A 25,115-nucleotide genomic window follows, 5' to 3' on the forward strand; every position below is an offset into this window, starting at 1 on the left:
TCCTTCTGCCAGCTAGGAGAGATCCACTGAAGAAAGGTTGCATCACACCTTGCAGGGTAACTGGACCCTGCAGGTTCAGGTTACTGTAATATACTTGAAGACGGGGCGGGGAAGAAAACTTCCATTTTCTAATTCACACCTCTTAACAGAGCAGCCTCTCACTCAGGTCTGTAGGAACACTGCCATCTGAGTTCCCCCCCCACTCTGGTGACTTCCACAAGGCCTGCCCCAGCTCTGACCACAGGACTCCAAACTCTGCAGAATTCAACCCCATAACTGACCTTTTTAACTAGTGGAGCATTCCCAGAGGAAAGAGACTCGTACAATAAATTTTCTGAACGCGTGGTCAGTTCAAATTCTCGCTGACTTGCCAAATCTAAAGGACCTCAGAAGGAAAAGAACATTATAAAGAAAGGACCAAGCAACCAAAACATATGGTGCACGATGCTCCATGAAATGTAGCAACACACCAGATACTCAAGGCTTCTGCCTGACCACGAAAATGCCTAATATTTTTCTTACTACTGCTGCCACCTTCTCACTGCTGTGCGTGGAAGCTTTTTATTTCATGCCCCTCTGGGCTCCTTGAGGCAATAAGTTTTGAACTTCTTTCCTTGCCAGCCTGGATTTATTCTTGTTTGTCCTCTACCTCTCCACACTACGACTGAAACAACCTCATCCACAGAGAAGATGAAGTAACACCAGCCCTGCCTCCAGCCTCCCCCCACTGGTACACAAGTTATCCAGAGTGTCCACAGAATCCATCTCTGCTTCAGAGCAACCTGCTGTGTGGCTAGAGGTGGGGCTGTACCAAAAGCAGATTTGTTCTCTTCAGGAAGGAAGGGATGCAGGTTAAGAACAGTTCTCTCCCATAGCAAACGTGCCCAGAGAAGAACCCAAAGCCATCAGCAAAGCAGCAGGAGAGGGGCAGCCCTGCCCTGACTGACCAAGCAATAAAGCTGCCCTGGCCACCTCAGAGGCTGTACCATTCCCTGATAAACACGACATGTGAAAGGAAGCAGAGCTGTTGCTGCATGTCTGTGACAGATGGAGCAGAAAGAGACCTCTCCTCCACGTGGGGGAAGCTCCTGCAAGGGGAGAGGGAACTGCCCTGGTGGGAAGGCAGACACCAGAGAGCCTGTGGCATGAGGAGGTCCCAGCCACCCCTTCTGGGGACACAGCCGGCAGTGAGTACCAGCAGAGCACCAGAAAATGGCAAAAAAAAAAGTCAATTCCATTTTGCAATGTGATAAAAGATTTGGGTTTTTTTTTCTGATAAGGCCAACCTGCTATGTGTTGTACATGGAAGAAGAGCAATCAATGATCAACAGTACAGTCCAGAACTCCAGAGCTCCCAAGTTCAGTCCACAGCAGCAGTATATACACAACCCTTCCTCTTAATAGTCAACTTCACACACACAGAGTTCAAAATCCAGTAAGTTTTCTAGAAAATCCATTTCACAAAAGCTTACACAAAAATAATTCCTCAGAATCTGACACATTCTGACTAACTTTCCAGCATCCTGGGATAGGAAAATGCAGCAAGAATATCCTTAAAATAGAGAATATGCTAAGATCTCTTCATTCTGAGATCCCTTAAGAAACAGGCTCATCGGGAGATGTACTCTTGATATGGTTATTTAGAAATAAAAGTACCTTGCCTTTGTGCTTTGTGAAGACTCCCCCATAAGCTCATGTTTCATTTTTTACATTATCACAAGCTCCCTTTCACCTTCCTCCATCTGGTGTAAGCCACAGTGCCAGCACCAACCCTCAGAGATGCATCCACAGCTCTGCCTGGGAAGCCCAAGGTGTCGCCCATGCAGCTGCAGTTGGACAAGGACAGACACTCAAATGTGCTGGAAGAGGAACACTTGCAGCTGGATCCCACTAAGGAGTAGGGCAATAATTGAAAGGCTTGTCTCCACACACACCTCAAGTGTTGTGACTGCAGGAAGGGGGAATTTCCTTTTTTTGCCTAAGTAATTTGCTCATGATCTGTGACCCTGTAAATTTAGGTAATTACAGATTCACAGTCGCAAAAGAAATCGCACTGAACAGCACTCCGGGCCAGGTCAGGAACAAGCAGATAGAGATGTTTAATGCTCTTTTGCTCAGTTACTAGAATCCATTGCTTTGTATATCTGGGATTCTGTCACAGGCAAGAAGACCAAGTTAGGACTAAATACACTCTGTGCTTAACTTGGGAAAGACAATGCAGACTGCAGCAGGACAGCAGAGCGTTTAACATCTGAATTGCACTTGAGGCACTGGCCTTGCTTCCACATGGTTTTGCTGTATTTTTGCTGAATATACCCCAGATATCAGAGTAGTGATCCCAACGGCACCGTGTCCAGCATCAATTTCGTACCTCTGGTAACTGAAGGGTTTGCAGTGAAGTGGGCTGGGCAGGAGCAGAATAAATGGATTCTCAAACCAGCAAATAGCAGTGTCCCTCCCACCCTCCTGGGCAGCACCTCTGCCCCAGGAACACCAGGATGCTCAGAGATAATACAGCTATAGAGAGGCAGCATCTTCACAGGATGGGGCTCCAGTAAACGTTAGGGGCCAAAACCAGTGTGAGCCAAGAGGTAAGAAAAAGCACTGTCCCACTGGGGCTTAGGAGGAACCTGGAAGGTTATGAGGAGCAGTGCTGTACCTGAGAGGAAGCTGAGACAAAAGGGACACCAGCCTCTCGCTACAGGACTCAGGTTGGCTAATGTTTGTTAGGAGGGGCTCGGGGGCACAACGGGAAGTGACAAGACAGCACAGCTGCAATAGCGGTCAATCTGAGAAGCCAAAATCCCCAGGGGCTGGCAGCAGCTGGCTCGCCCCTTCCCCTGGGGATTCTTTGTTCCAGTTCCTAGAGTATGAGCACCCCTTTCTTCAGCACCTGCACTTTAAGTCTTAAATTTGCAGATTTTTTTGTTTTTTTTTTTTAAAAATACCCCCGTACTTTAATCACGAAAAACCAGTCCCCGCCCCGATTCTACTAAAAACATGATTGTCCGTAGCTGGAGGCTTATTGAACAACCTCACCTCATCACCACTGAGTTACTCAAATGTCCAGTTAAACAGCAGGCAGCTCAACCTTTAGGTAACACAACTACAAAAATTGGATGTGCTCTCTTCTCTCCTCCCTCCTCCTCAAGAGAGCTGCGTTACTTTTTCCTAAGCGCCAGCGCTACTCCGACTGCCACAGCCAATATCGCGACGGCGGCAGCCCCGCCGTACAGCAGTATAGATTTCCCTTCTGGCAACAGGATGGGCTTCTCCTCTGCAGCTGAGGATTTCTCTTCTATCTCTTCCAAATGGCCCTCCTTCCCTGCTTTTTTTTCGCCTGGAAGCAGTATTTTCTCAGGTTCTGGTGCAGCCTTTTCTTCCGATGGGGCTAACTTTGGGACAGGTTTACTTAACACGGGGATTTCAGGTTCAACAAGCTCTTCAGCTGCTTTTCCCTTTTCCTCCTGTTTTGTACGCAGAAGTGCGGAGGGATGTGCTTTTTCAGCAGCAGCAATTTCAGGAGGTTTTATTTCCTGTAAAGAAGCAGAGGTTTCTGGAAACGCTGCCTGTATGGTCTCTGCAGCACCAGCTGGCACCACTGCTTCCTCAATCCCCTCTGGTATCTCTTCCTTCTCCACGTGAACAATGTCAGAGTTGGAAGAGTTGTTCTCACTCCTCTCTTCAGCCCCTCCGTTGCTGTCCAGGCTTTTGACTTCTTCGGGATCCATAGCCACCTGCTGCCAGGACTCAGGTCCCAGGGAGACTGGCAGGCTCTCCGTGTGCCAGCTCTGACTCACCGACAGGGAGACGGGCAGGCCCTCCGACTGCCACGACGTGGTCACCGTGGGGGACTCCGGGGGGCTCACCTGCCCTGAGTTGTCACTGGTCAGGATGTAGATGTCATTGCTGTCCTCCGCAATGAGCCCGGGATACTCTTCCTCTTCGGATTCCAAAGTGAAGACCGTTCCCTACAAACAAAAGGGAGGACACAACACGTGAGCGATTCCTTCAGTGCTCCCTCGTAAGGGACAGAACAGAACAGGACACCTGGAAACTTGGTGAGCTGGAAGAAAGATGAGAGGGCCTCTGCAGGAACAGCAGCTGCCTGACCTACATTTCAGCACAGATTACAGAACCCAGCTGGTGTGTCCAGAGAATGGAACCCCTTACATGAGCTTTGCTGGGAGCTCCTCCTTTCCCTGACTTTATTGCCATGACATCACCAAAATGCACCACATGGTCATTATTAACCTGACAAGACACTAGAGTCTGAAACCAAACTGCAATGGACCAAAGAAAAAGAAAGCAAATGCAAGTACATGATCCCAGCTGAATACCACTCCCCACTCCTTTCTGTGCAGGTGCTCTCTATTGCCTGTCTGTTTTCATCTAACAGGGTTCCTCTTATATTAATTTTATCCCATTTCCAGTGCTATGTGAAGCCTAAATTTCTGTTTTGTACCAACAAATTGGAATCTACAATAATTCTAGTATTTACTACAATTTTAGTTATTCTTCAACAAGTTCACTTTCAAAAACTGCCATCATAACTTTGGCTACCCAACTGAAGTTGAAACAAACAACCAAGCACACACACCCAGAGATGGTGACAGGGTTTGCTTGCTTATATTTAGCTAGGAAAAATCTGTAGGCGTCCTAAAAATTTAACAATGGGTTTCACTGGAGAAAATACAAGTGTAAAATACTGATTTCCCTGCAATCAGCCCAGTTCATGTACTGGGCTTGATGTTCCATGGTCTGGAACACCCCTTGGGCCAGTTCAGGTCAGCTGCCCTGGCCATGCTCCCTCCCAGCCTCTTGTGCCTCTCCTTGCTGGCAGAGCACGAGACTCTACAAAGCCCCTGATTTAGGGCTAGCACTACTTAGTAACAACTAAAACATCAATGTGTTATCTATGTCACTCTCATTCTAAATCCAAAACACAGCTAGGAAGAAAACTAACTCGATTCCAGCTGAAAAAAGGACAAAGAGATGGGGGCAAGGAGGCACTCCAATGCCATATAACAGAAGTCTGTAAAGTAATTAACAAAGATTCAGTAACTTTCTTGTTTGTAACAAGAATGACTTGAACATTCAATCAAGTACTGCAGTGCTGGGAGCCCCTTCTGTGCAAATTCCAAACTTTCCTCTACAATCCTTTGTAACAAAAAAAATCCATTAATTCTCTTTCTCCATGCTCCCTTCCACACACAATAGTTCTCCTAAAGCACTCTGAGCAGCTGTCCCTTTTTTAAACCTTTCCCAACACCTGTGAATTTGGGGCTTGATTCCCACCTATAGTTTCCCATTCCAAGATACCTCCCTGGTTGTTTTAATGGATCCACATGGTGACCTGTGTCAGGAACTCATCCCAGTTAAAAACAAACACACTTCTTATTTTATGGAGATGTTTTTAACCCTCAGCCCCTGGAACTTTGTAAGATATTTGGACGTGGGCAAAGGAGTATTACAGAACACTTGAAAACTTTTCTTCATAAATGCCTTTAAATTGCTCAGTGTGAGAAAGATCATCCAGCTTGGTAAGATGTTCAGGAACAAAGTAAAACAATGCAAAGAGTTCCTCAGGGAAAGGGTTAAAAGCAATTAAGCTGCTCACTAACCATTTGAGGATCACCACAAAGTCTTAATTCAGCATGCAATGAAAATGAGTAAAGCATTACATTTGTGAAAACGTTCAGACACAACCACATGCCAAACCCAAAGCAAGCTCTGCTCTGTGAGCAGTCACCGACAGTTCAAGACTGCAGTACCCTGAAAGTCGTGTTCCGATAGAAGAACTAATTATTTTTTTAATAATGCCACTCAGGCCATTAAAACAAAACAGAGCTCTACACACAGGAGGAAGCAACCAGCAGTGCAAATCAAGGGCAATGGAAAAGAAGAGCCAAGAAACTGAAGTAAAGGCAAAGGCAAAGAAGAGAGTGAGGGCCGGAGCTGCTGTGCAGCGTGGGAGGACAGGACTCCAAACCTGTCCTGTTCCAGCAGACACTGGAAAGCAGCACAGCAGGGAGTCAGTCACTGTCCTTGGCTTCCACCACCCTCTGCTGAGGGCAGACAGGCAACCTGCTGCCCACGCTCTCTGAGATTGTACACTCACTCCCCTGACCAGCAGGTTTTGCCCTGGATGTTGTTAAGTAGGAAATACTCTCACTGGAATATAAGCCACTACCAGACTCCTACGATCAAAGTAAATTTTTTATTTCCACAGCTGACTCAGAAAGGCAATTAAACAACAAAATAATTAGGGGTAAAACCTGCAGTCTCGTGAACCTCTGTACTATCCTCCTCTCTGTTCAGCTCTCCACTTCCACAAATCAGGATGAATTTATTTCCTGTCCACACCACATCACAACACACTAGACCACGTCTGTGGTGTGACATTAGAAGAAAGAACAGGGACACACACCACTGATAACTGTTCTGCTCTTAACATTCCAGTGAAGTGCACACATGCTGCTGTGACTCACTCAGCATGAGGTATATACAAAAATATTCCAAAAACACACTAGGCTGCTGAGGATTTGTGAGCTCTGGTGATTGTACCAAAAAAGCCGCCAACAAGGGCTACATTGAGATGGTCTAAATTCCTGAAGTCACACACTGTGCACTGGTGAAAGCCAGGAGGCTTTGAGCCGTGACTCAGCAGCCCACAGAGGGGAGAATGGAGCCACCTGTAGTCATTGGGGACAGCAGGTACAGAGACTGCCCTGAAATTACAACCAACCTGATACTTCTAAATGCAGACTTTCACTGGAGATTCGCTTCTCACAAAATGCAGGCAAGATCTGGGCACATCTTTGGAGAGGGTAAGGAAACGAAGGGATGGTTATACAAGGAACACAGGCCATCCTCATAATTTCAAATACCTTGCTAATACGTGTAGCAACTCTACACAGGCAGCCTGCCTTCAGCAGGAGGGAGGAGGGCCAAAAGGGACTCAAGAGTTTTATTGTTCCTTTTCTCACGCAAACTGTGCTGACCTCAAAAGAGTTATCAGCTGCTGGCTCCCTATAAATCAGAGCCTTATGCAGCCTGGCTGATTCCTTTCTGTCTTTACAGACAATTTACCTTCCGTGTCAGTGCCTCAGGGACACAACTCCCCAGGCTTGGAGAGACAGATCACCCGTGGCTGGGAAGGCTGGGGCAGAGCTGACACACTGGCAGTTCCAGCACTTTTTCATCAAAAGCTTATGAAGCTTTAATTGAAAATCCAGACAGTAATAGGCATTATTTAGGATACATGATTAATATTTCTTGAGCTGAATTAAGATTTAATACATAAAGTCAAGCGGATAAAGCTCGGATTTTGTGCCGGTTCAGTTGAGGTTTGCACTTTGGTGGGTGTTTTTTTTTTCCTTTTAAAGCGGCTGTGATAAAAACTGAATGACATTTAGGATAATTCACTTGATTCATCTACAGATGTGACCCAAAAGCAAAGCTCCAACAGGCAGATTATTTCAGGACAGGATGGAACATGTGGAAGGATTTTTAAAAACCTGAGGAGGCCTTATATAAGCCCTACACTTTAGATATAATAGTAAGGAATTTATGTAAGCATTTCTTTATCTGCTTTGTTTATTGTAAATATACTGCTTCAAACCAAAATTATCAGAGTTGCTCTTTTTCATATTTGTGGTTGGAAACTTGCAAACTTGGGAGTGCTTTTCCTCATCCAGCACATTTAGAGAGCCATGTCAGGTGTGGAAGAGAAGCTGGAGTCCCTCACTGCAGCCTCCTGCCACTCCTGATCCCAACCACTGCCACTTGAGGGAGGAGCTGGCACAACTTACAAGGCAGAACTGCACATTTCCCTGCTTGGTTAGAACACAGCAAGAATGGCCACATCCCATGAGGCAGTCCTGGGGAAAAGATCAGCCACAGAAATCAGTCACTGTCCTCAGCCTATGGGGTTTGACCCAGGAATGTTCCACAGTGCTTCTACAAGTGACAGGAAGCGCTGTTAACAAATGTGGCACTCTTGCCCTCAGGAGAGGCTACAGCCAGTATGCTACAGGGTGAGCTACACTGGACAGCAGCAAAATGGTAACAAAATAATGAAAAAAAAAGTCTGAAAGTTCCTACAATAATATAGTACAGAACTGTTACTTAAAAACACCTGTTAACTTTCATTTATGATTTAATGACAGCAAACATAACTAAACCCAAAACACAGAAACTGACTCTTATGTTGTCTATATCATCTTTCATAGTTTTCCAATATGTCTATTATTAAGGGTATACAAACAAACAGGCTCATTACCTATAGTATATATTTGCTAAACAGGAAAACCTTTAACTACACATAAGGATAAAAAAATCCTTATTTAACAAAATAATAATTTCAGCACGATTCATGCAAAGCTGCTTCTGGTGCCAAGAGATACTCAAATAAAAATTTTTAATGTCTCAAAGATAAAAGCAACTAATTTCTCTACAAAACACAGTAGGAGTAGTAACACACATTGCATCTATAATAGAGATGAGATTAGATTAGAACAGAAGAGATCCCATTAAGGTGTTCAATAGAGCATTCTTGTTTTGTTTGCTGCATCTTAGAGCAGACTTCAAATGCCTTGCCCTGTAAACTCAAAGACCAGGAAAATGTAAAAACAGCTGTGTCCAACTGCTGTTGAAACTTCTTCTAGGGTTTGGTTTTAAGTGTTCTTAAAAGCTCAACTGGTCTCTGCCTTAAAGTAGAAACAAGGAAGGATGTGGATAGGCAACTCACACAAAACTCACTTCTGAAGGCACAAAAAAGCCCACCTGAAAAATATACAGTATGTCTATTACCTGTTCCCCACCTGTACCCCTCAGATCCTGATTTTGTCCAACTCAGGCAAAAATTCTGTACAGGTCAGAAAGAACCACCAGAGGAAAAAATCTCCATGTTCCCTGAGCTTCAACCCCTCAACATGAAACTAAACAGAGCCACATAAAATCCCTGAGAAAAAGAGTATCCTGAGGTTCAAGAGGAAATGCTTGCAGAACAGAGTGTCCCAGGAGAGCAATCTTGGCTATGATAAAAATTTCAACCACTCAACTCAGCTAGGAAGTTTCTTAGGTGAGGACACTGACTATCTTGTAACATAACCCATCCCAGAGAGAAATGAAGTTCAAGGGGCGTTTGGACAATGCTCTCAGGCACATGGTGTGGTTCAGGGCTTGGACTCAGGGATTCCTGTGGGTCCCTTCCAACTTAGGACACTCTGTGCTTCTATGGCCACCTTCCCCACACCAACAGCGTCACAGCAACGAGCACTAGGAACCCATCACATGCATTTGTGCTTAAAATCCACTGTCTGAAAAACAAGAGGCGAGGAGTGACAAACTGGCCTATGTCCAGGGATCCTAAGACATCTCCCACGGGGAAATAAGCAAACTTCCCACAACAACAACCTTCCCTGGAGCTGGGAATGTGCTCATTGCATGATCTGTAGCTGTGGCAGAGGAGCAGCTGTGTGCAGGAGCAGGGGTGCCAGTGCCCAGGAATGGCTCCACTCCCACCTGGGTGTGCCCAGGCTGCGGCTCCATCTGCTCCATCTCGGTGCCCAGCCCCGTTATACCAAACCTTTTCAGACCCTCGTGGAAGTCAGATCTGACAGCATCACCCAGCTAATCCTTCAGAGAAATGGATTGTAAAGGAGCTTCTGACAACACTCAGATCCAGAACAAAACATTTTAAAATATAAAGAAGTCCCAAAAAGCCCTCAGGCACTTACTGTGCCTCTCTCCTCATCCCTCTGAAACTGTCACGATAGGTGGAGCCAAGAAAAAGAGAACAGAGTTCTTACAAATAGGATTGCACTTTTTATTAAGAAAAAAAAAAAAAGGAAAAGAAGGTCGAGTGAACCACATCAAAGCACTCTGATATTGCAGCCACTGCCCTCATTCCCTTCAAGGAATGCTTTGGCTAGAACAGCCTGCAGAAATTATCCTCTTCCATCCCTGCCTTCCAACATAATCTCTACAACCTGCAGAAAGTCAGCAGCAAAGCAACACCCTTTAGGTTTCAGTCTTATGGGTTTAAATTAGATAAATTCAGTTATTTATAGACCACTTCTCCAGATTTGAAGTTGTTGGAAGGGAAAAGAGAAAGGAGATCTAGTTGCTCCTTTACTATTTAATGTCCTTCTTCAGCCACAGTGCCTAAAAATTTAAAAAATCTATTACTGTACCAAAGAAGTTACATATAATTAAAAGTGGACAATTTGCTGCAGTAATCCATGACACAAGCATAAAGCACAATTACTTTGAAAGGAAAACTCCTTTCTAGGACTCCTCTAACTAGACTGCCTTTTCTTGCATCTCTGCCACATTAAACTCACTTCTCTCTCCTCCAGCAGAGCACATCTTTCTAATTCTGCATTGTCATTCCAGGGCAGACACCTGGACTGCTGCAGATTTTCATCTTGGGAAGCACAAACTGACCACCTCGCTTCCCTAGGATGACAATTGCCTCTTTTCTCTCTTTCTCCTCCAGATTTTTAACACTCTCTAATATGTGTATTATTCAATCACCAGCAGCAAAGAAAACAACTAAACCAGCTGCAAAGCCCAAGACAAAACACTGGAGACACAGAGAAAACAGCTCCTCTAAGGCTGAGATAGGAAACTGTAAACACGATGGAAATTTCAAGCAAATTTACTTCTACCCCTTCTACATAGGCACTTAACTAGTTAAATGCAAATCCAGGTCTGAACTCCATGAGACAAGACCCTTGGGAAGGTAGAGACAATTTCTGCCACAGGTCACAATATAACTCCCAGGCTTGTGCTGAGAAGAAAGGTTTTATTAACTGCACTCTGAAAAATAGGTTCAAACAAGGGGAAAGCAGAGGGGCTGGTAACAGGAATAGGAACCGGAGAGGAAAAAAAGAGCAGCTTGCTTCCAAGAAAACTTACACTCTTTTCTCCTTATAGACATTCCCAGATATTTCTACAAAGATGAAATCTAACCATGAAAAACAGGATCTGCAGAACTTGAGAAGAAATAAATTATTTGGGAAGGGATGGGAAAGGAAGAGGGAAAAAATCCTTACCAACGGACTGGTCTTACTGTGCACTTTTCCAGGAGACCAAGAATTGCTTCTGATGCAGCAGCATTCAGCCCTGGAGAAGTCAGAGAGAGCAAAAAGGCAGGGGAGGTAGGAGGAGAGAAGGGAGGGGAGAGGAGGAAAGGGGAGGGGAGATGAGGAAAGGGGTGGGGAGAGCATGTACACACTGCGTGTCTGCTGAGCCCTAACTTTGCTTTTAGGAAAGAAAAGAACAAAGCTACTTGTAAACCCAGCTGGGTATTGTTTTGCAATGGCTCAAGATGATAAAGGAAGAAGGTCTGAGTAGGACCAGCAGACCCACTAGCCAGGAGGAAGAAATGTGTGTCCCCAGGTGTCTGTTTAGAGAATCTGGAATGCCCAGCATGCTTTCTCCAGAAAAGAGGTCATACTAAAACTTAAGAGTCAAACAGATAAATGCAAGAGTTGCAGCCAAACCTGTCAGAGCAATTAGTGAAAGAGGGAACATAAAACTATGCCAGCCATTCCCTCACCAACCCAACCAAGCCACCAGTACATTCCAGTCCCACACTGTCATCAAAAGTTAGCTGAATTACAATTTTAGTGCCTGAAGGGAGAATGGGAGGGGAACACTCGTTGTTTCAACACACTATCTCAGCATCATATCTCTGTGGAACTGGCATGGAAAATAAAAAAGCAACTTGTCATCCTCCAGTATATCAACTTTCTCATTTCCCATAAGCCATGCCAATTTCTTGAAATCTGCTGCGCAGCTACCCAATTTGTAAATCTTTATTCACTTGAGCTGGAAATTTTGCTTCTGGTTAGCTGTCTACCATCCTCAGTCAGATGCTTTCCTGGACCCAGAAGCCTTCTGAGCTCACAGGAGAACCTCAAGTCTTGCACAAATGCAGAACCCTGGGAGCTCTTCCAGCTGCATCGTGGCTGCAGAGAGTGATGCAGCAAATGGATGACACAGCTCTGTGGAATTCTGACTCCACAGATCCGCAGTGAGGCACAGGAAGGGCTCAGCTGGCCCCTCACCTTTGACTGGCTACTCCCCTCCTGACAAAGATTACTTCAATTCAAAAAGTGAGGAAGACCCCAAATGGTGCCAAGGGATGAGACAGCACCAGAGACACCACAGAGCTTTTCAGGTCTGCCCCTGAAAAGCTGACTCCTGTGAAGCTCTCCTCTGCTCCAGATCCACAGAAAACCAGACAGGCTATTCTTGCATCTCACTTTTAAGCAAGTTCTTAGCTGCTGCAGGAAAGACCTAACTTCATACAGCTCCAAAATAACAAAAATTGAACCTCTTACTGCAACATGAGTCACTGGAGACTCCCAGGTTTACACATTGCCCTCATGGCTCAAGCAAATTAGTGACAACTTGATCCAGCACACAGAGCCCCCGTGGCAGATGCATATCTCAAAAAATGCAAACACTCCAACACTTCTGTGTGGCTACCAGCCTGCCAGGCTCTTCCTGGCCCTTCTCAGAACACAGTCCCTCCCATCCTGGCCCCACGCCCTGCTCCCAGCACTGCCATCCCATAGACACTAAATAAACCCAGAAACATGCCACAGGGTGAAAATTAACCTTTTCCTTACAGGGAGAAAAAAATACAATATAACCATATACTCCCCTTCCTCCACAAAAAGCCCAGTGGGTCCCAAGCCCATCCCCAGAGCAACTCACAGAGATTAGTGCAGCTACATTAATTCATCTGGAAAGGATTTTCATCACCTAGTCTCTTTCCTCGCCTCTTGTGCCGTTTCAAAAATAGCCCTGGCTTGTTTGCTGCACTGCCCGTGTCAGTCTGATTTTCTGCCTGGCTGGATGTGCACAGACACGCTGGGAGCCCGCTGGACAGCACCACCCTGATGTGTACATCCCTGCACAGCCAGGCAGACACAGAGCACAGCCCCCTCTCTCACAGGCCGTGCTGGAAAGATGCTTGTTTTCAGAAGCTTTGCGCTCTACAAAGTGTGTTTACAGCACAGGCCTCAAAAAGGGGCTGGAGAACACAACACAGCAACTCTGGAGGTCAAAAACCAAGGCAGAAAAGCAAAGAAGTACTAATATCGATCTGTCTAAAAGCTGCAAGTAAGGGCCTGCCCTGGTCTGGAATACTTTTGAGGTATGAGTGCATTTATCAAATGACCTAAGGTCATTTGGCTGCATGCTGTTAGTGCTTCTGTCCATTAAGGACAAACAATCCCTCCCACAGGCCTTGAGAACTGCTCCCCACAGCTGCTGGGAAGGGAATGGGTAAAAAAGGTGCAGATGTGCAGAAATTCTTGAACAAGCTACTCTTCAAAAAAATCCCTCAGGTAAACTCTTGGATTACGAGACGCTTCTGAAAGAGGTTTTTCCTATTAGTACTTTTTTATCACTGGGTTTTCCTGAACAGCTTTTCTTTTTAGAATAAATCAGCCTGCTGGAGCCATTTCACAAATCCCAGATTAATTCCATTCAAATCTGGCATTCTTCCCAAACCCAGTAATCTTAGGTTCAGCCTTCAAGACCCAGCTCATCAGCTGTGAGCTGCCTTTCTGAAAAGTTTCTAAATGAAACTTCCTCAGCATGCCATGACTCAGGAACACTGGTTACCATGAATTAAAGATTGCTACAAGGAAAAATGTAGCACAAAGAAATCCTGATTGCTTATTCTATGCATGTTCCTATACAGCTATAAACTCCAATATGCACTAGCTATCTTATCACTTATTATAAAAATTAATTAGTACCTATTGACATTTCTGTACCAAGTGCTCCCCAATTACTTATCTGCTAAGAAACTCTCTGAAATTTAAGAGGAAGAAAAAACCCATATACCTTTTCCAGCAGTCACCAGAGGATGAAGATACCATGAAAAAGAGGAGCCTCTCAGGCATACAACCTCTTGTTACAGGCGTCTGCTTCCAAATGCAGTGCTCCGTGTATATTAACAGGGAAGCACAAAGCTCACCACACAGCAACAAATTAGCACCTTAACACACGCTGTATGAAAATTAATTGTTATCTGACACCTAAGGACCTCTTCAATTTCAACAGCAATCCAACAAACCAGACGTGCAAAGAACGGGGACAGACTGCCCGGGAAATTTGTGGAGTCCAATCACTCAGGTCTTTAATATCAACATCAGAAATGAATGGGTGAAAGTCAGTTCTGCCTTGGGGTAGAGAAAAAAAAGAGATGACTGCCCAAGACCCCTTTCTGGTCCTGACCTCCTGATCTTTTTTTTTTTTATTTCTTTTTCTGAGTCATTCTTCCTTGCTTCTGCTTCCTTCTAGCAACCCCTCTTAGCTTTCACTCCTACTAGGATCACACTTAGAAATGAGGTCTTCTTACCCAGCCTCCTTGTTGAATAATATAATCTGCAGAATAATCTTCTAGATATGTCACCCCGAAGTTCACAAGGGCACTCAGTGGTTCCTGGCCCCGTCTGGTCAGCTCCATCAGAAATTGTTGTAACAGAACCAGGGGCACCAAGACCTTCCAAAAAAAAAAAAAAAAAAGTCAATAAATACAGAAAGCATTATCAATACTACTTTGCAACTAGAACAGAATTCATGTGTCCACAGAAAAGGTCTGAGGCTTCAAGTCCAAACGTAGCAGGGACTATACACTTCATTTCTGAGAAGACACAAGGCAAACACACAACAAAATGCACTAAAAAGGAAGCACTTAATCTGCTAAGCAAAAACCCACAGTCGAACTCGAGAATTTCACAGAACACCACTGCAGTGTTTTTTTAAGCCCCACTTTCTTCCCAACACAGGGTCCAGGTAGAGAAGCAGAACAGGTCCAGAACTTGCTACCCCACAAGGGGAAAGACTCAACATCATAAATATCTTAAAGGGATATGCACCCACATGCAAACAGCAAACTCATACACATTCCTGGATAGGGACACTGCACTAGACAGTCTCTTTAGAAGTTCACACTTAGCTCTGAGGCAGGACAGAAACAAACACCTCCACCCAGCAGCACAGCATTACAAACATGTTTGAAATGACAAACACAAAGCTCTTTCCATGTCAAACTCTCCCTCTGATGCCAAATTTAACACAGAGAGATCTTCCTCCTTCATTTCCTACTCCCATTCCTCTTTAGAAACCTTTAAACTGAATGCCCAGCCCTAACCTAAATTGCTCTGGAAGATGCAAGACTCTGTGAATCCACCTCCTTCACATTATACAGTTCTAGACACTTCCTTCTGAAATTATGTTTTTGTTTACCTAAACAACATGCAGTAGAACTTTTAAACTCTAAATTTATTCTCATAGAGCATGCAAGTGGCCCTCTGGGCTTTGTTCATATGCAGCACCTCGCCAAGGGTGGGAAACTGGTAAGAACTGAAGTCATTAGCATCTGAGAAAGCATTATTACGACACAAGAGAAAAATATTTGTTTTACTGCATTTTAATTGAGGCAACTGCACTGCACATCTATTGACAGCTGGGAATGCTGTTTCCCAGCTGCACAAGGGAGATGAAGGCTCTACTACTGCTCATGCTCAACTCCTAAGCCTCCTTCCCTCTCCAGTCTCTTCCCCTATCAGTGTGGTTTTCTTTTCTGTAAATATCCTGCACTGCTATTACCAGAAATCACACCTTAGTGTGCAACGCTGGAGGAAGACGAATAGGCAAAGTAAGCTGAAATTGAGATTTGTACTAAATTCATGGTGGCATCACACTGAGATTGACTACTAAAACCAGACAGGGCCTAAAAAATGCCCTGATAAATCTGATAAATTTAAGATGCTCCAGCTGATTAACAAAGAAGTCCAAGACTGTGGCAGACAGGTTATGTTGCAGACAGGATGAGAAATTATAAAAGAAAGGCCTCATAAGATCAGGCCTGCTCTGCTAAGTTAATAGCTGGCCTGTCACTTCTTCTAAGTGCAGCTAAGCACTTTGCAAGTTCCCATGCAAAAACAATTTTGGTAGGAGTAGTTTGTTAACACAACAACCAATTCTGGGGGAGAAAAAACAACCAGCACCTGCATAAACATTAAATCCGTCCCATGAGAATCAGTGAAGAAAATAGGTAAACAATTCAAGAACAGAGAGATTGGATAGACAAGTAAAATACCTCTTACTAACCAACAGAGTAATTGGCAAGAAAGCTATTAACCAATTAAAGCTACACACAAGGCCTGTAAAAACTGTATAAAATGAGTTGTGTGAATAAAGAATTGGCTTTTCCTGCATTAAGAAAATGGAGTCTCAGCTGACTTACTACAACAAGGTTATAGTACTGTTCTGTGCTGAACAGTTAACACTGGTAACTGTTAACACTTCACTAGGGATGTCATGGTGCCAGAAGTTTAAAAGCGTTTGCATTTTAAAAGTGTTGGGGTTTTTGAGTTTCTTGCAATTAAACTCAACTCAGAGGCAGAAGAGGTCCAAGATCACAGTGCACAGATATAAGGAATAGGTCAAGATGAGGTGTAAGAGGAATCAAAAAAAATTCAAACTGTCAAAGCTAGGGATCTTTCAGAGGCTTTGGGCACACCCACATAACTCTACAGCAGCATGAACACTGAGATCTCAAAATATTTGACATTTAATGAAGCTGAAGGCAAAAGAAACAAAGGCAAGTAAAGGCTGCTTGGGAAATGAAGGGAGCTAAAATGCTGGCAGAGTGAATATGATTGTTGCCTTCTTCCTTTGCCAACTTGATGCCTAATCCACGCATTCACCCCAAATTCAGCAAGCCTCTTCAGGGCTCACAGTGAGGAACCAAACTCAAACTTTAACATGCAGTCCCACACAGACCAACAAACACCACCCAGCTTTCCCTTCCTGCTGAAATTACTGACACTCCTGCTCCGAGACCGGCAGGAACAGGAGCAGGTTTGCATGAAATAAATAAATAAATTCACAAAACAAACTGACTCACAGTACTTCCATGAAAGTTAACACCACCTTTGTATACAGAAGAGCAGCTGTGTGAATGGTGGTGAGATTTAACCAGAACAAAGTAAAAATACTGCCTTTGCAATTCAAAGCAACTGCAATTCCCTCCACCAGGGAAGGAATGCTAGGGGCTATTTATATTTTGACTGAAGAAAAACACACACAGAAAATAGTTGGCAGGAGAAAACTTCTAGGGAATCATTATAAAACCCACTTTGCTATCAGAAGACAGCTGATTGTGTAAATGAAACACTTGTGTCCACTACACTATTGCAATCCCATTGTACAATATTACAAATTTAAATGTACATAAAAAAGACCTAAAGAAAGTTCAGAGGCTTTGAGGAAGCTGTAGTTTTTTTGAGGAAGCTCTATCCAAAATTATTGCAGTTCTGTGTACCTTTTGACTGTTTCAACTTAAAATTAATCTAATTATTCACATGATTATTTCTTCTATTTTTGTTGCACTGTTCTTTGCCCCCATTAACCAGCAAGAATGGGACACTAAGATGACTGCTACCCTACTCACCAGTTCAACTGGCTCTCAATAATAGTATCTGTTATCCTTTCAGATGATGCACAACAGTGGGATTATGCATTCTGTTTTAAGCAAAAAGCATAAAAACTCAGCAGTGCAGCATTTAAATTTTTTTATTATGTTCATTTTATTATAGAAATTCAATTTGCCCTGTCTGAGGTGGTTTGGAATTTAGTTTTTTTTTTTTTTTAATGAGAGCCTTATTTCAAATAAAAGATGAAGACCCTTGTCATTTATAGAATTCAACATCAACATGTTTTTCTAACAGCTTCTTTAGAGTAAAAATTAAGCTGAGCTGAGATGGCAGGAAAGGTATCTAGATTTCTTCTGTTACAAAACACAATTCTGATTTAGATGATAAAGGAAATTAAAAGGAAATGAAACCAACACAAATGTATTGCATCTCCTCAAAACAAAGATTATTGAAGGAACTGCTGGGCATTCCTGGAGCTCCAAGCCACCAGAAAAACAATACACACAGATGCTGTGCTGGGGTACAAAATTTCCACTCTGGCTTGCTTTTATGGCATTTTCATATGGACTGTGTGTTTGGTAGCAGCAAGTGTTACGGGCGAGCGGAGCTGACGACAAAGATGTTCTGGATGATGCTCTCCACCACAAGCTGATGGGGACTGAAATCCACGAGCCCCAGGAACGCAGCAGCAATGAAGGCTGGATCATAAACCCCCAAATGCAGCCCATTCATCCACCCAGGGCTGCATCTTCAGGAGGTGGGGACCCAAAAGCATAATGACCTGAGGAGCCCCATGCACCTCCTCCCTTGCCAGCTGAGCCACAATGACTGGTTTTATGCTTGCTTTTAGCTTTCGCCAGCTGAAAATTGAAATGTGCTAGCTTAAGCCACCTTCTTGATAATCAGATTTCATGGTTGTTTAAACCAAAATGCTGTGAATCACAAGATGACAAATTGAAAGAGCATACACATAAAGCAATGATAATTGTTGGAGCCATGGGCAGTAACTTGTCATGCAATGTTTATTAAACTGCTTTACAAGGGCCCACACCCTTGGTTAGATGAACAGTTTCTGAAGTAAACAGGGAAATCCTAGTGAGGAAAAAAGTTTTCTGGAAAAAAAAGTGTAAAGACGGGGGGAAAAGATTTCTTGTTCTATTTTAAACTTAAGACTACATTCTAACACTCAAATTGTGACTACATTTGTAAATAGTTATTTCATTCTGCTTTGATGCCCACTGAACCCATAAGAGAATGATTACAGTGATGAATTTGAATGATTAATGAAAGAGGAAACTGGGAAGAGTAATCTACTCATTCTACATTAAAAGTAATTTAAGACAATTCATTTACAGATTTGCAATTTGTTTAAAAAAGAAGATTCCTATCATTAGAGATAACTACCCTTGAAACCAGGTAGGAGCACCATCCCTACATTTTCTGAACAATTTAAATATCATTAAGATACTGTCAATTTTTATTTTCACCATGTTCAGCACTCTTTTTTACATTTATTTTAAACCTGACACTGGAGCAAAGAAGGAGTAGAGAGTGTTATGAAAAAACCGTCTCCAATTTTGTTCCAAAATTGCTGCACGAATTAACCTCTCTTGGGAATTAAAAAAAAAATAAGTCAAGCAACATGTCTAACTTTTCATTTTACCAAACTAAAGGAAGGTTGACCTAACACTTCCATTCAGTAACTTCTAGCTAAATTATCTATAAAACTACCCACTATGTGCACATCTAGCACTCTGAGAGTGCAATTTATTTCATACTATTTCATACATAAGTTCTTTCTATTTCTGACCCTCTGTGAAGCACAACTGTGGCTAGTACAAACATTATGGACATCAAAGAGACACAAGACTGTTGCTATTGGACACGAAATGAGTACACAGAAGCTTAGTAGTTCAAAAGAGAAAAAGAGCCAGTTTTATTCAAGCATCTGGTATTTATAGAATTCCAAAGGTTACTGTGGATTGGAGGATGGAATTACCACCTCTCCAACCACACTGGTCTAAAGATCAATCATTCATTTCTCTCCACTCACAGAGAAATATATAAACTATTCCATTTATACATGAAATAGTGTGGGAACTCTGACTCTCAAATATGTAAACATTATCAGAAGGCTAAAGAAGTTTTATGAGAACTTTAAAACTTTCAAAAGAACTATAAAAGAAAACTTAACACTTTTAAAAATCAGGGCAACACAAGACATATCCAAGTGCAAGTCACTGATCTGGTACCTTGTTCCATCCACTGGCATGAGCAGATGCCTCCTGCGTGCGCTCCCGATATTCCTGATATGTCACCGGCCTGCAGAAGTTAAACCAACACTGAAAGTTATAAAAGGAAACAAAAGAGCGTGAATAAAAGAAAGTTCTCAGTTTCCAGAGAATAAAGTATTTTCACATGTATTACAGCACGTAATTTTCAACACCTAACAAGTCTTGTGTTTCAGGACATTAAACACCAGCACCAGACAGAGTCAGGAAGGCATCACCTTTCTCCCAGTTACACACTTTGATATAACTGGTGAGTTTCCTAATAATTTGATACTCTACAGCTTAAAGGACATTAGATATGTAGATTCTCTGATATGCTAGAAAATTTCTAAGCTCTTGCATGTTTTTTTATAATCTAAGATTTTAAAGAAAGAAAATTCCACTAAGAAATTCATAGCTGAGCTAGAGGCCAATGCAGAGTAAAATTTTGTAAACAATACAGGCTATGGACTAATACAGACTAACTGCATTAACATTGTTAGAGTTGAAACAGCACTTTTGATCACAAAACCCCTTCATACTTCAGTAGATACCTCTAGTCTAGATTTATCACATCTCTACTTCTCTGAATTGGGATGATGAAATTCCTCTCTTCCATACTCTTTCCCCAAGATCATTTGGCATCTAAGAGTCAATAACAGCAAAGGCTTTCTGCCAAGTGACAGCAGAAGATGCACTGCTTCAAAAGCAGCTGTCCTCAGCCCAGATCCTTACAAAAGGCAAGTTGAGACCTCAGTTTAATGGAAATAGTGGTAACTGGCCTTGGACAGAAAACTGCTTATTGAACTCCAGGACCCTGTCGTGATCTAACAGCCTACTGTACCTACTATACTGTAAACACTTGTTTATATGCATATCAGAGGGCAGGAAAATATAAGCCAAATTAATAAGTATTGCATCAAATAGCACTACTCTAGCAACAGGGAGAAAAGAACCACGTTAAAGCACAGTGGGGAAAACGTAATTTGGGCTTGTCATTTTAAGGGCACTCTCTTGAATTCCCTGGCACATTAATTCTTTGAAATCAATCAGTGGGATGAGAAGAGCAGGAACAGCTGCAGGAAGGATATTATCAAGAGATTAAACAGTAACTCTAATTTGCCTTAGAAAAAGGCAACACAGTTTCACAGGCATTTCTGACTTTATGTATGTACATACATAAACAAAAAATTACTTAGAAAGCAAATATTTTCCTATAGAAAACACAGGAAGCCTAGAACATCAGAGTATCAACGAGCTGGAACCACTTAAATGCATGGCTGCATTTATGCAACTCTTCCTAAAGCAGCACCTTCCAACTCTAGCTCTCTACCAACACATTTTGGAGGTCACTCAGAAAACCCTCAAGTAGTTCATGTAGATGCATTAAATGTCAGGCTGGTCATTTCTAACAGAAAACCAAGCAACTCCAACAATTGTACCAATTTGCAAAGACATTAATTAAGATACTAGCATGCCAACTGCAATGTGCTATTTACACCATAAGCTTAAACTGGCAGGACAGCTGTTAGGGTGAGCCCAGGAACCCACATCTGCCTCAGATGTGCACCTGAAGAGTGGTCACAAGGTTTGTAACTACCATCCTCTCCAGGAAACTCTCCCACTCATCATGGGCCAGACCACAAACAAACCTTCTGCTCCACTCTTATCTATAAGGATAAGGACATTATTGTGGCTACAGCTCAGCATTCATGAAACTGGCAATGGCAGCTGCCAGTTTCACCAGCAATCAAACTGCTTGAAGCAGCCTCAGAAATTCAGCAACAGAAGCTTAGAAAAATTTTAGAGCTTACATTGCTGCAAAGGGCAAATACCACAAAGAAGTATTTGCACATTATATCACAAAACAAAACAAAACAAAAAAAAAACCAACCAGATAAAGATAGATTGAAAAAGAAAGAAATGCAATACAAGATGCAGTCCTAACTTCAGCATTTCAGCAGCAGTCACAGTGCAAAAGGAAACACCTTTGAAAAAGCAAATGGAAACTCACTTGCTAAGCAAGCTCTGCAGTGCTTTGTGCAGATGTTCCTTCAATTCTTGGGACACTTTCTCCCCCAGATGAGCCAAGCAATCTTCTATTGAGCTCTCTGGATTGGCAGGGCTGAACACTGGGGAAGTGTGGCAGTCAAACCCTGTAGTGGTAAATGCTGAGAGAAGAAGGTACACGAAATAAAACAGATTCACAAAAGAACATCAACAGCCTCAGATTTCTTATCCCAGCAGTTTACACAGTTTACATAAGGGACGAAAAAAATCACAACTCTGTAGTCAAAGCATGCAATGAACAAATCATAGTACAATTGTCCAAATACATTCTGAAAGTGCTACTTACAAGGCAGAGATGACTGAGCTACATTTCCCCACCACCTCTTGTTTCACAATTGCATCCTAACCAGCAAGTTTGCTGAATGTGCAGCTATTCTCCCATTTTAAGCTGATGCTAACCCTGATGGAGCAGCAGAAGAGCCTCTTTCATAGTAAATTTGCCCACACATGGACATCTCTGCAGCAGTACTAGAGTATCATTTTTTTTAAATATTATTTTGTTCATAAAACCTTTCCCTTCTCAGTTTCAAACTTCTAAGAAAGCTTCACACGAAAGAACTTAAACAGCTCTAGAGTGTTTCTGTTTCAGATTTCTGATTTGCAACACACATGCAAAGCAAAGATGGGTTTGAAATCATTCCTTGCTGGGAGTCCTATAAAAGCCACATGTACAGGTCAAAGCATATTACAAAAAATAAACGTGGTGGAAGGGAGAAATCTGACAGTGTAAGGCCACACTCCTTGACACATTAGCTCCTGAGGACTTCTGCCATCAAGTGCAGCAGCTTAAGGGCTGCTTACTTTTCATTATTTATAGTAGACTATTAAATATCACCCAGTTGTTTGCTTTGGCCAGGCTCCACCACTCCAAATGGTAACGTTTAACTATTTTACTCCATGTGGCAATGTGTACAAATCTTGTGGGGGGAGGAGGATAAAGAGATTCAAGGCATTCAAAATTCTCTTTAACTGGAGTACCTGTTACAAATTAACCACCAATACAGTGCATAGAGATTATGGATTGAAACAGCAAAATCTGAAGAGCACCTTCCAAGATTTCTTCATCAAGACGTTTTAGCTCCTCCTCGATTTCTATTTTAATCTTCTCCAAAGCCTCTTTCTCCAGAGCATGTTGTGCCATAAGCTGTTGTTGAGTCCCTGAAAGAAACCAAATGTTCTAATTTAATTTTTCAAACAAGGTAGATAATGGAACATGGTATTGAAATATTAAGTATAACCGAATTTGAGGTGAAAATTCAATGTCAGACAGCAACAAGTATGATCCCTCCAGAGGGCTTATTACAAAAGTTTTATTACACGAACCCAGAAACAGATAAATTTCCAGGCCTATGCAAGGTAGAACTGGTGATTTAAATAAAATTTTAAAAATAAAAAAAATGGAAAAAAAAAAAAAAAGAAAAAAAGAACTGTAAAGCTACCAAGAGGATACATAGGAACTTTAAAAGCAACATCTTCAATTTAAGGCCAAAAGCAAACCAAGGCACATAAACAATCAGCCATTACACCTAATACATTTATTATCAAACTACACCAGAACAAAACACACTGACATAAGCTTGATTTTTAATAGCAAAATATAAAATTTATATTGATGCTTCCAAAATCTATAGCGTTCTCAGAGCAACTATGCAATGACATCAATGAAGAACCCTGAAACCTGTGAACTGTGCATCATTTCTCTGCCCATGAGGAGTCTACAGGCCACAATTTAACACCTGGTTCATAAGCAAGGCTAGAGGCAAAGGACCTCACAATTGTCTGTCAGTTGCCAATTCTCCTCTCTTAACCAAGAAATTTAGGAGTTTGAAATGGCTACATATCCCCAGAAGTTCACATGCCATGGTTTGGGATCACAAATACATTTTCTATGTGCTGACTCTAGATATTGGTAACAAAAGTTGTTTCAGCCACATCAGTCAGGGTTACACAGACTCTCAATCATCTTAATCATTATGCTGTAGCAAGAGACACAAAACTGTTTCCAAACAAACCCAGGTACTCAGGACATCTGAATTTCTCACCCTTTCTGCACCTACACCCAGGGCTACAGTTCTACCTAGACATCCAATGCTCTGCTCTACAGATATTCTTCACTCAGTTAAAGAAAATAAAAAGGGAAAAGATTTGTATCTGTAATGTTGGCATCATCTGACTCAATTTCCTCCTCATCACTTTCCCTTCACATTCAGATCTTCAGGTAAGTCCTCTAACAGCCAGCGGATCTTTCTGGCACATCTTTCTTCATTCCTGTTTTGAAGGCACTAAATCATAATTTGGTGGTCTTGTGAATGACAGCTTTGTGGCCTGTTTTTCCTTTGGTTTGTTTCTCTTCTCTCTGCCTGTTTCCTTTGGTTTGTTTCACTTTAAATGTTGTCTTGCCTTCCCTTTTCTTCCACAATGGACACATATAATCACTCAATTTCATAAAAGGGTGTGTGAAAACTGTAAAAGCACTTAACACACACAGATGTGTAGTTAACTACACACTAATGAAGTACACTGTACATTTCCTGTATTTAAAAAACCACTAGACAATAAGCTTTCAAGGTCTCCTACAATTGAAAAATACGTTAAAAATCCACAGTATCAACCCACTGAACATGTGTTAATGCTTAAAAACTCAACAAGGAGCCCTCTAAACCAATGTATGCTTAAGTCAGTATAAAATGTTTTCATATGTTTCTGCGACCAGTCAGTTTAATTCCATTTGACTTAAGCACACATGTTCAGAATAACTTTACTTAGCTTCTTAAATCCCTTCCCAAGTACCATCTCTTTGCCAAGTCTGAGTAATAAATTCCTGAGAGGAGCAAACTGTTCCTCTTTTTGGTTAATGCCCTGTCAGTCCCTGTCAGTTGCTTCTTTGAAGAATGGAAGCACTGCTCCTGAGTCAAGTGCAACAAGTGTGTGCAAGTGCCACCCCTTGTGTGAACCTGTGCTTTCCCCGTGTCTGGAAGGGACAGGGGAGCACCCATTCTCACAGGACTAATGTGACAATGATCACCCAGGACAAGCTGTCATACTTGATAAGAAGTCACCTGGAAAATGGAAGAGGAGGAATTCCACTGCTGCCAGCGTACAAAAGAGCTGTTTAGATAATCAGCACTGCAGTCAATGGTTTCCATCTCGTAACACCCACAACTTTGCAGCAGCTGCTGATTCTGAGAGCACCTGACTATTCACTCATGCCAAAACATCAAAACCCCACCCCTCCCAGAGCAGTGACTTTGCACTGTTTATTCCCCCCACGAAGAGTGGATTTCAGCTTTCTGCATCT

General features: G+C 42.5%; 1 protein-coding gene across 2 annotated transcripts in view; it reads right to left on the bottom strand.

Annotated features, from left to right (window-relative positions):
• Positions 1 to 2,075: 2,075 nt before the first annotated feature.
• BCL2L13 (BCL2 like 13) overlaps positions 2,076 to 25,115 on the bottom strand; it is a 34,564-nt gene continuing 11,524 nt past the window's right edge. For both annotated transcript variants that reach the window (XM_053977341.1, XM_053977340.1), the window contains exons 3-7: positions 22,865 to 22,975; positions 21,762 to 21,918; positions 19,730 to 19,799; positions 14,393 to 14,536; positions 2,076 to 3,971 (exon numbers count right to left, since the gene is read on the bottom strand). In XM_053977341.1, the coding sequence (XP_053833316.1) occupies positions 3,162 to 3,971; positions 14,393 to 14,536; positions 19,730 to 19,799; positions 21,762 to 21,918; positions 22,865 to 22,975 (1,292 nt within the window). In that variant the 3' untranslated portion in view covers positions 2,076 to 3,161. The remainder of the gene's footprint in view (positions 3,972 to 14,392; positions 14,537 to 19,729; positions 19,800 to 21,761; positions 21,919 to 22,864; positions 22,976 to 25,115) is intronic.

The sequence above is a fragment of the Vidua macroura genome, chromosome 5, assembly GCF_024509145.1.
Source record: "Vidua macroura isolate BioBank_ID:100142 chromosome 5, ASM2450914v1, whole genome shotgun sequence".
Lineage (NCBI taxonomy): Eukaryota > Metazoa > Chordata > Aves > Passeriformes > Viduidae > Vidua > Vidua macroura.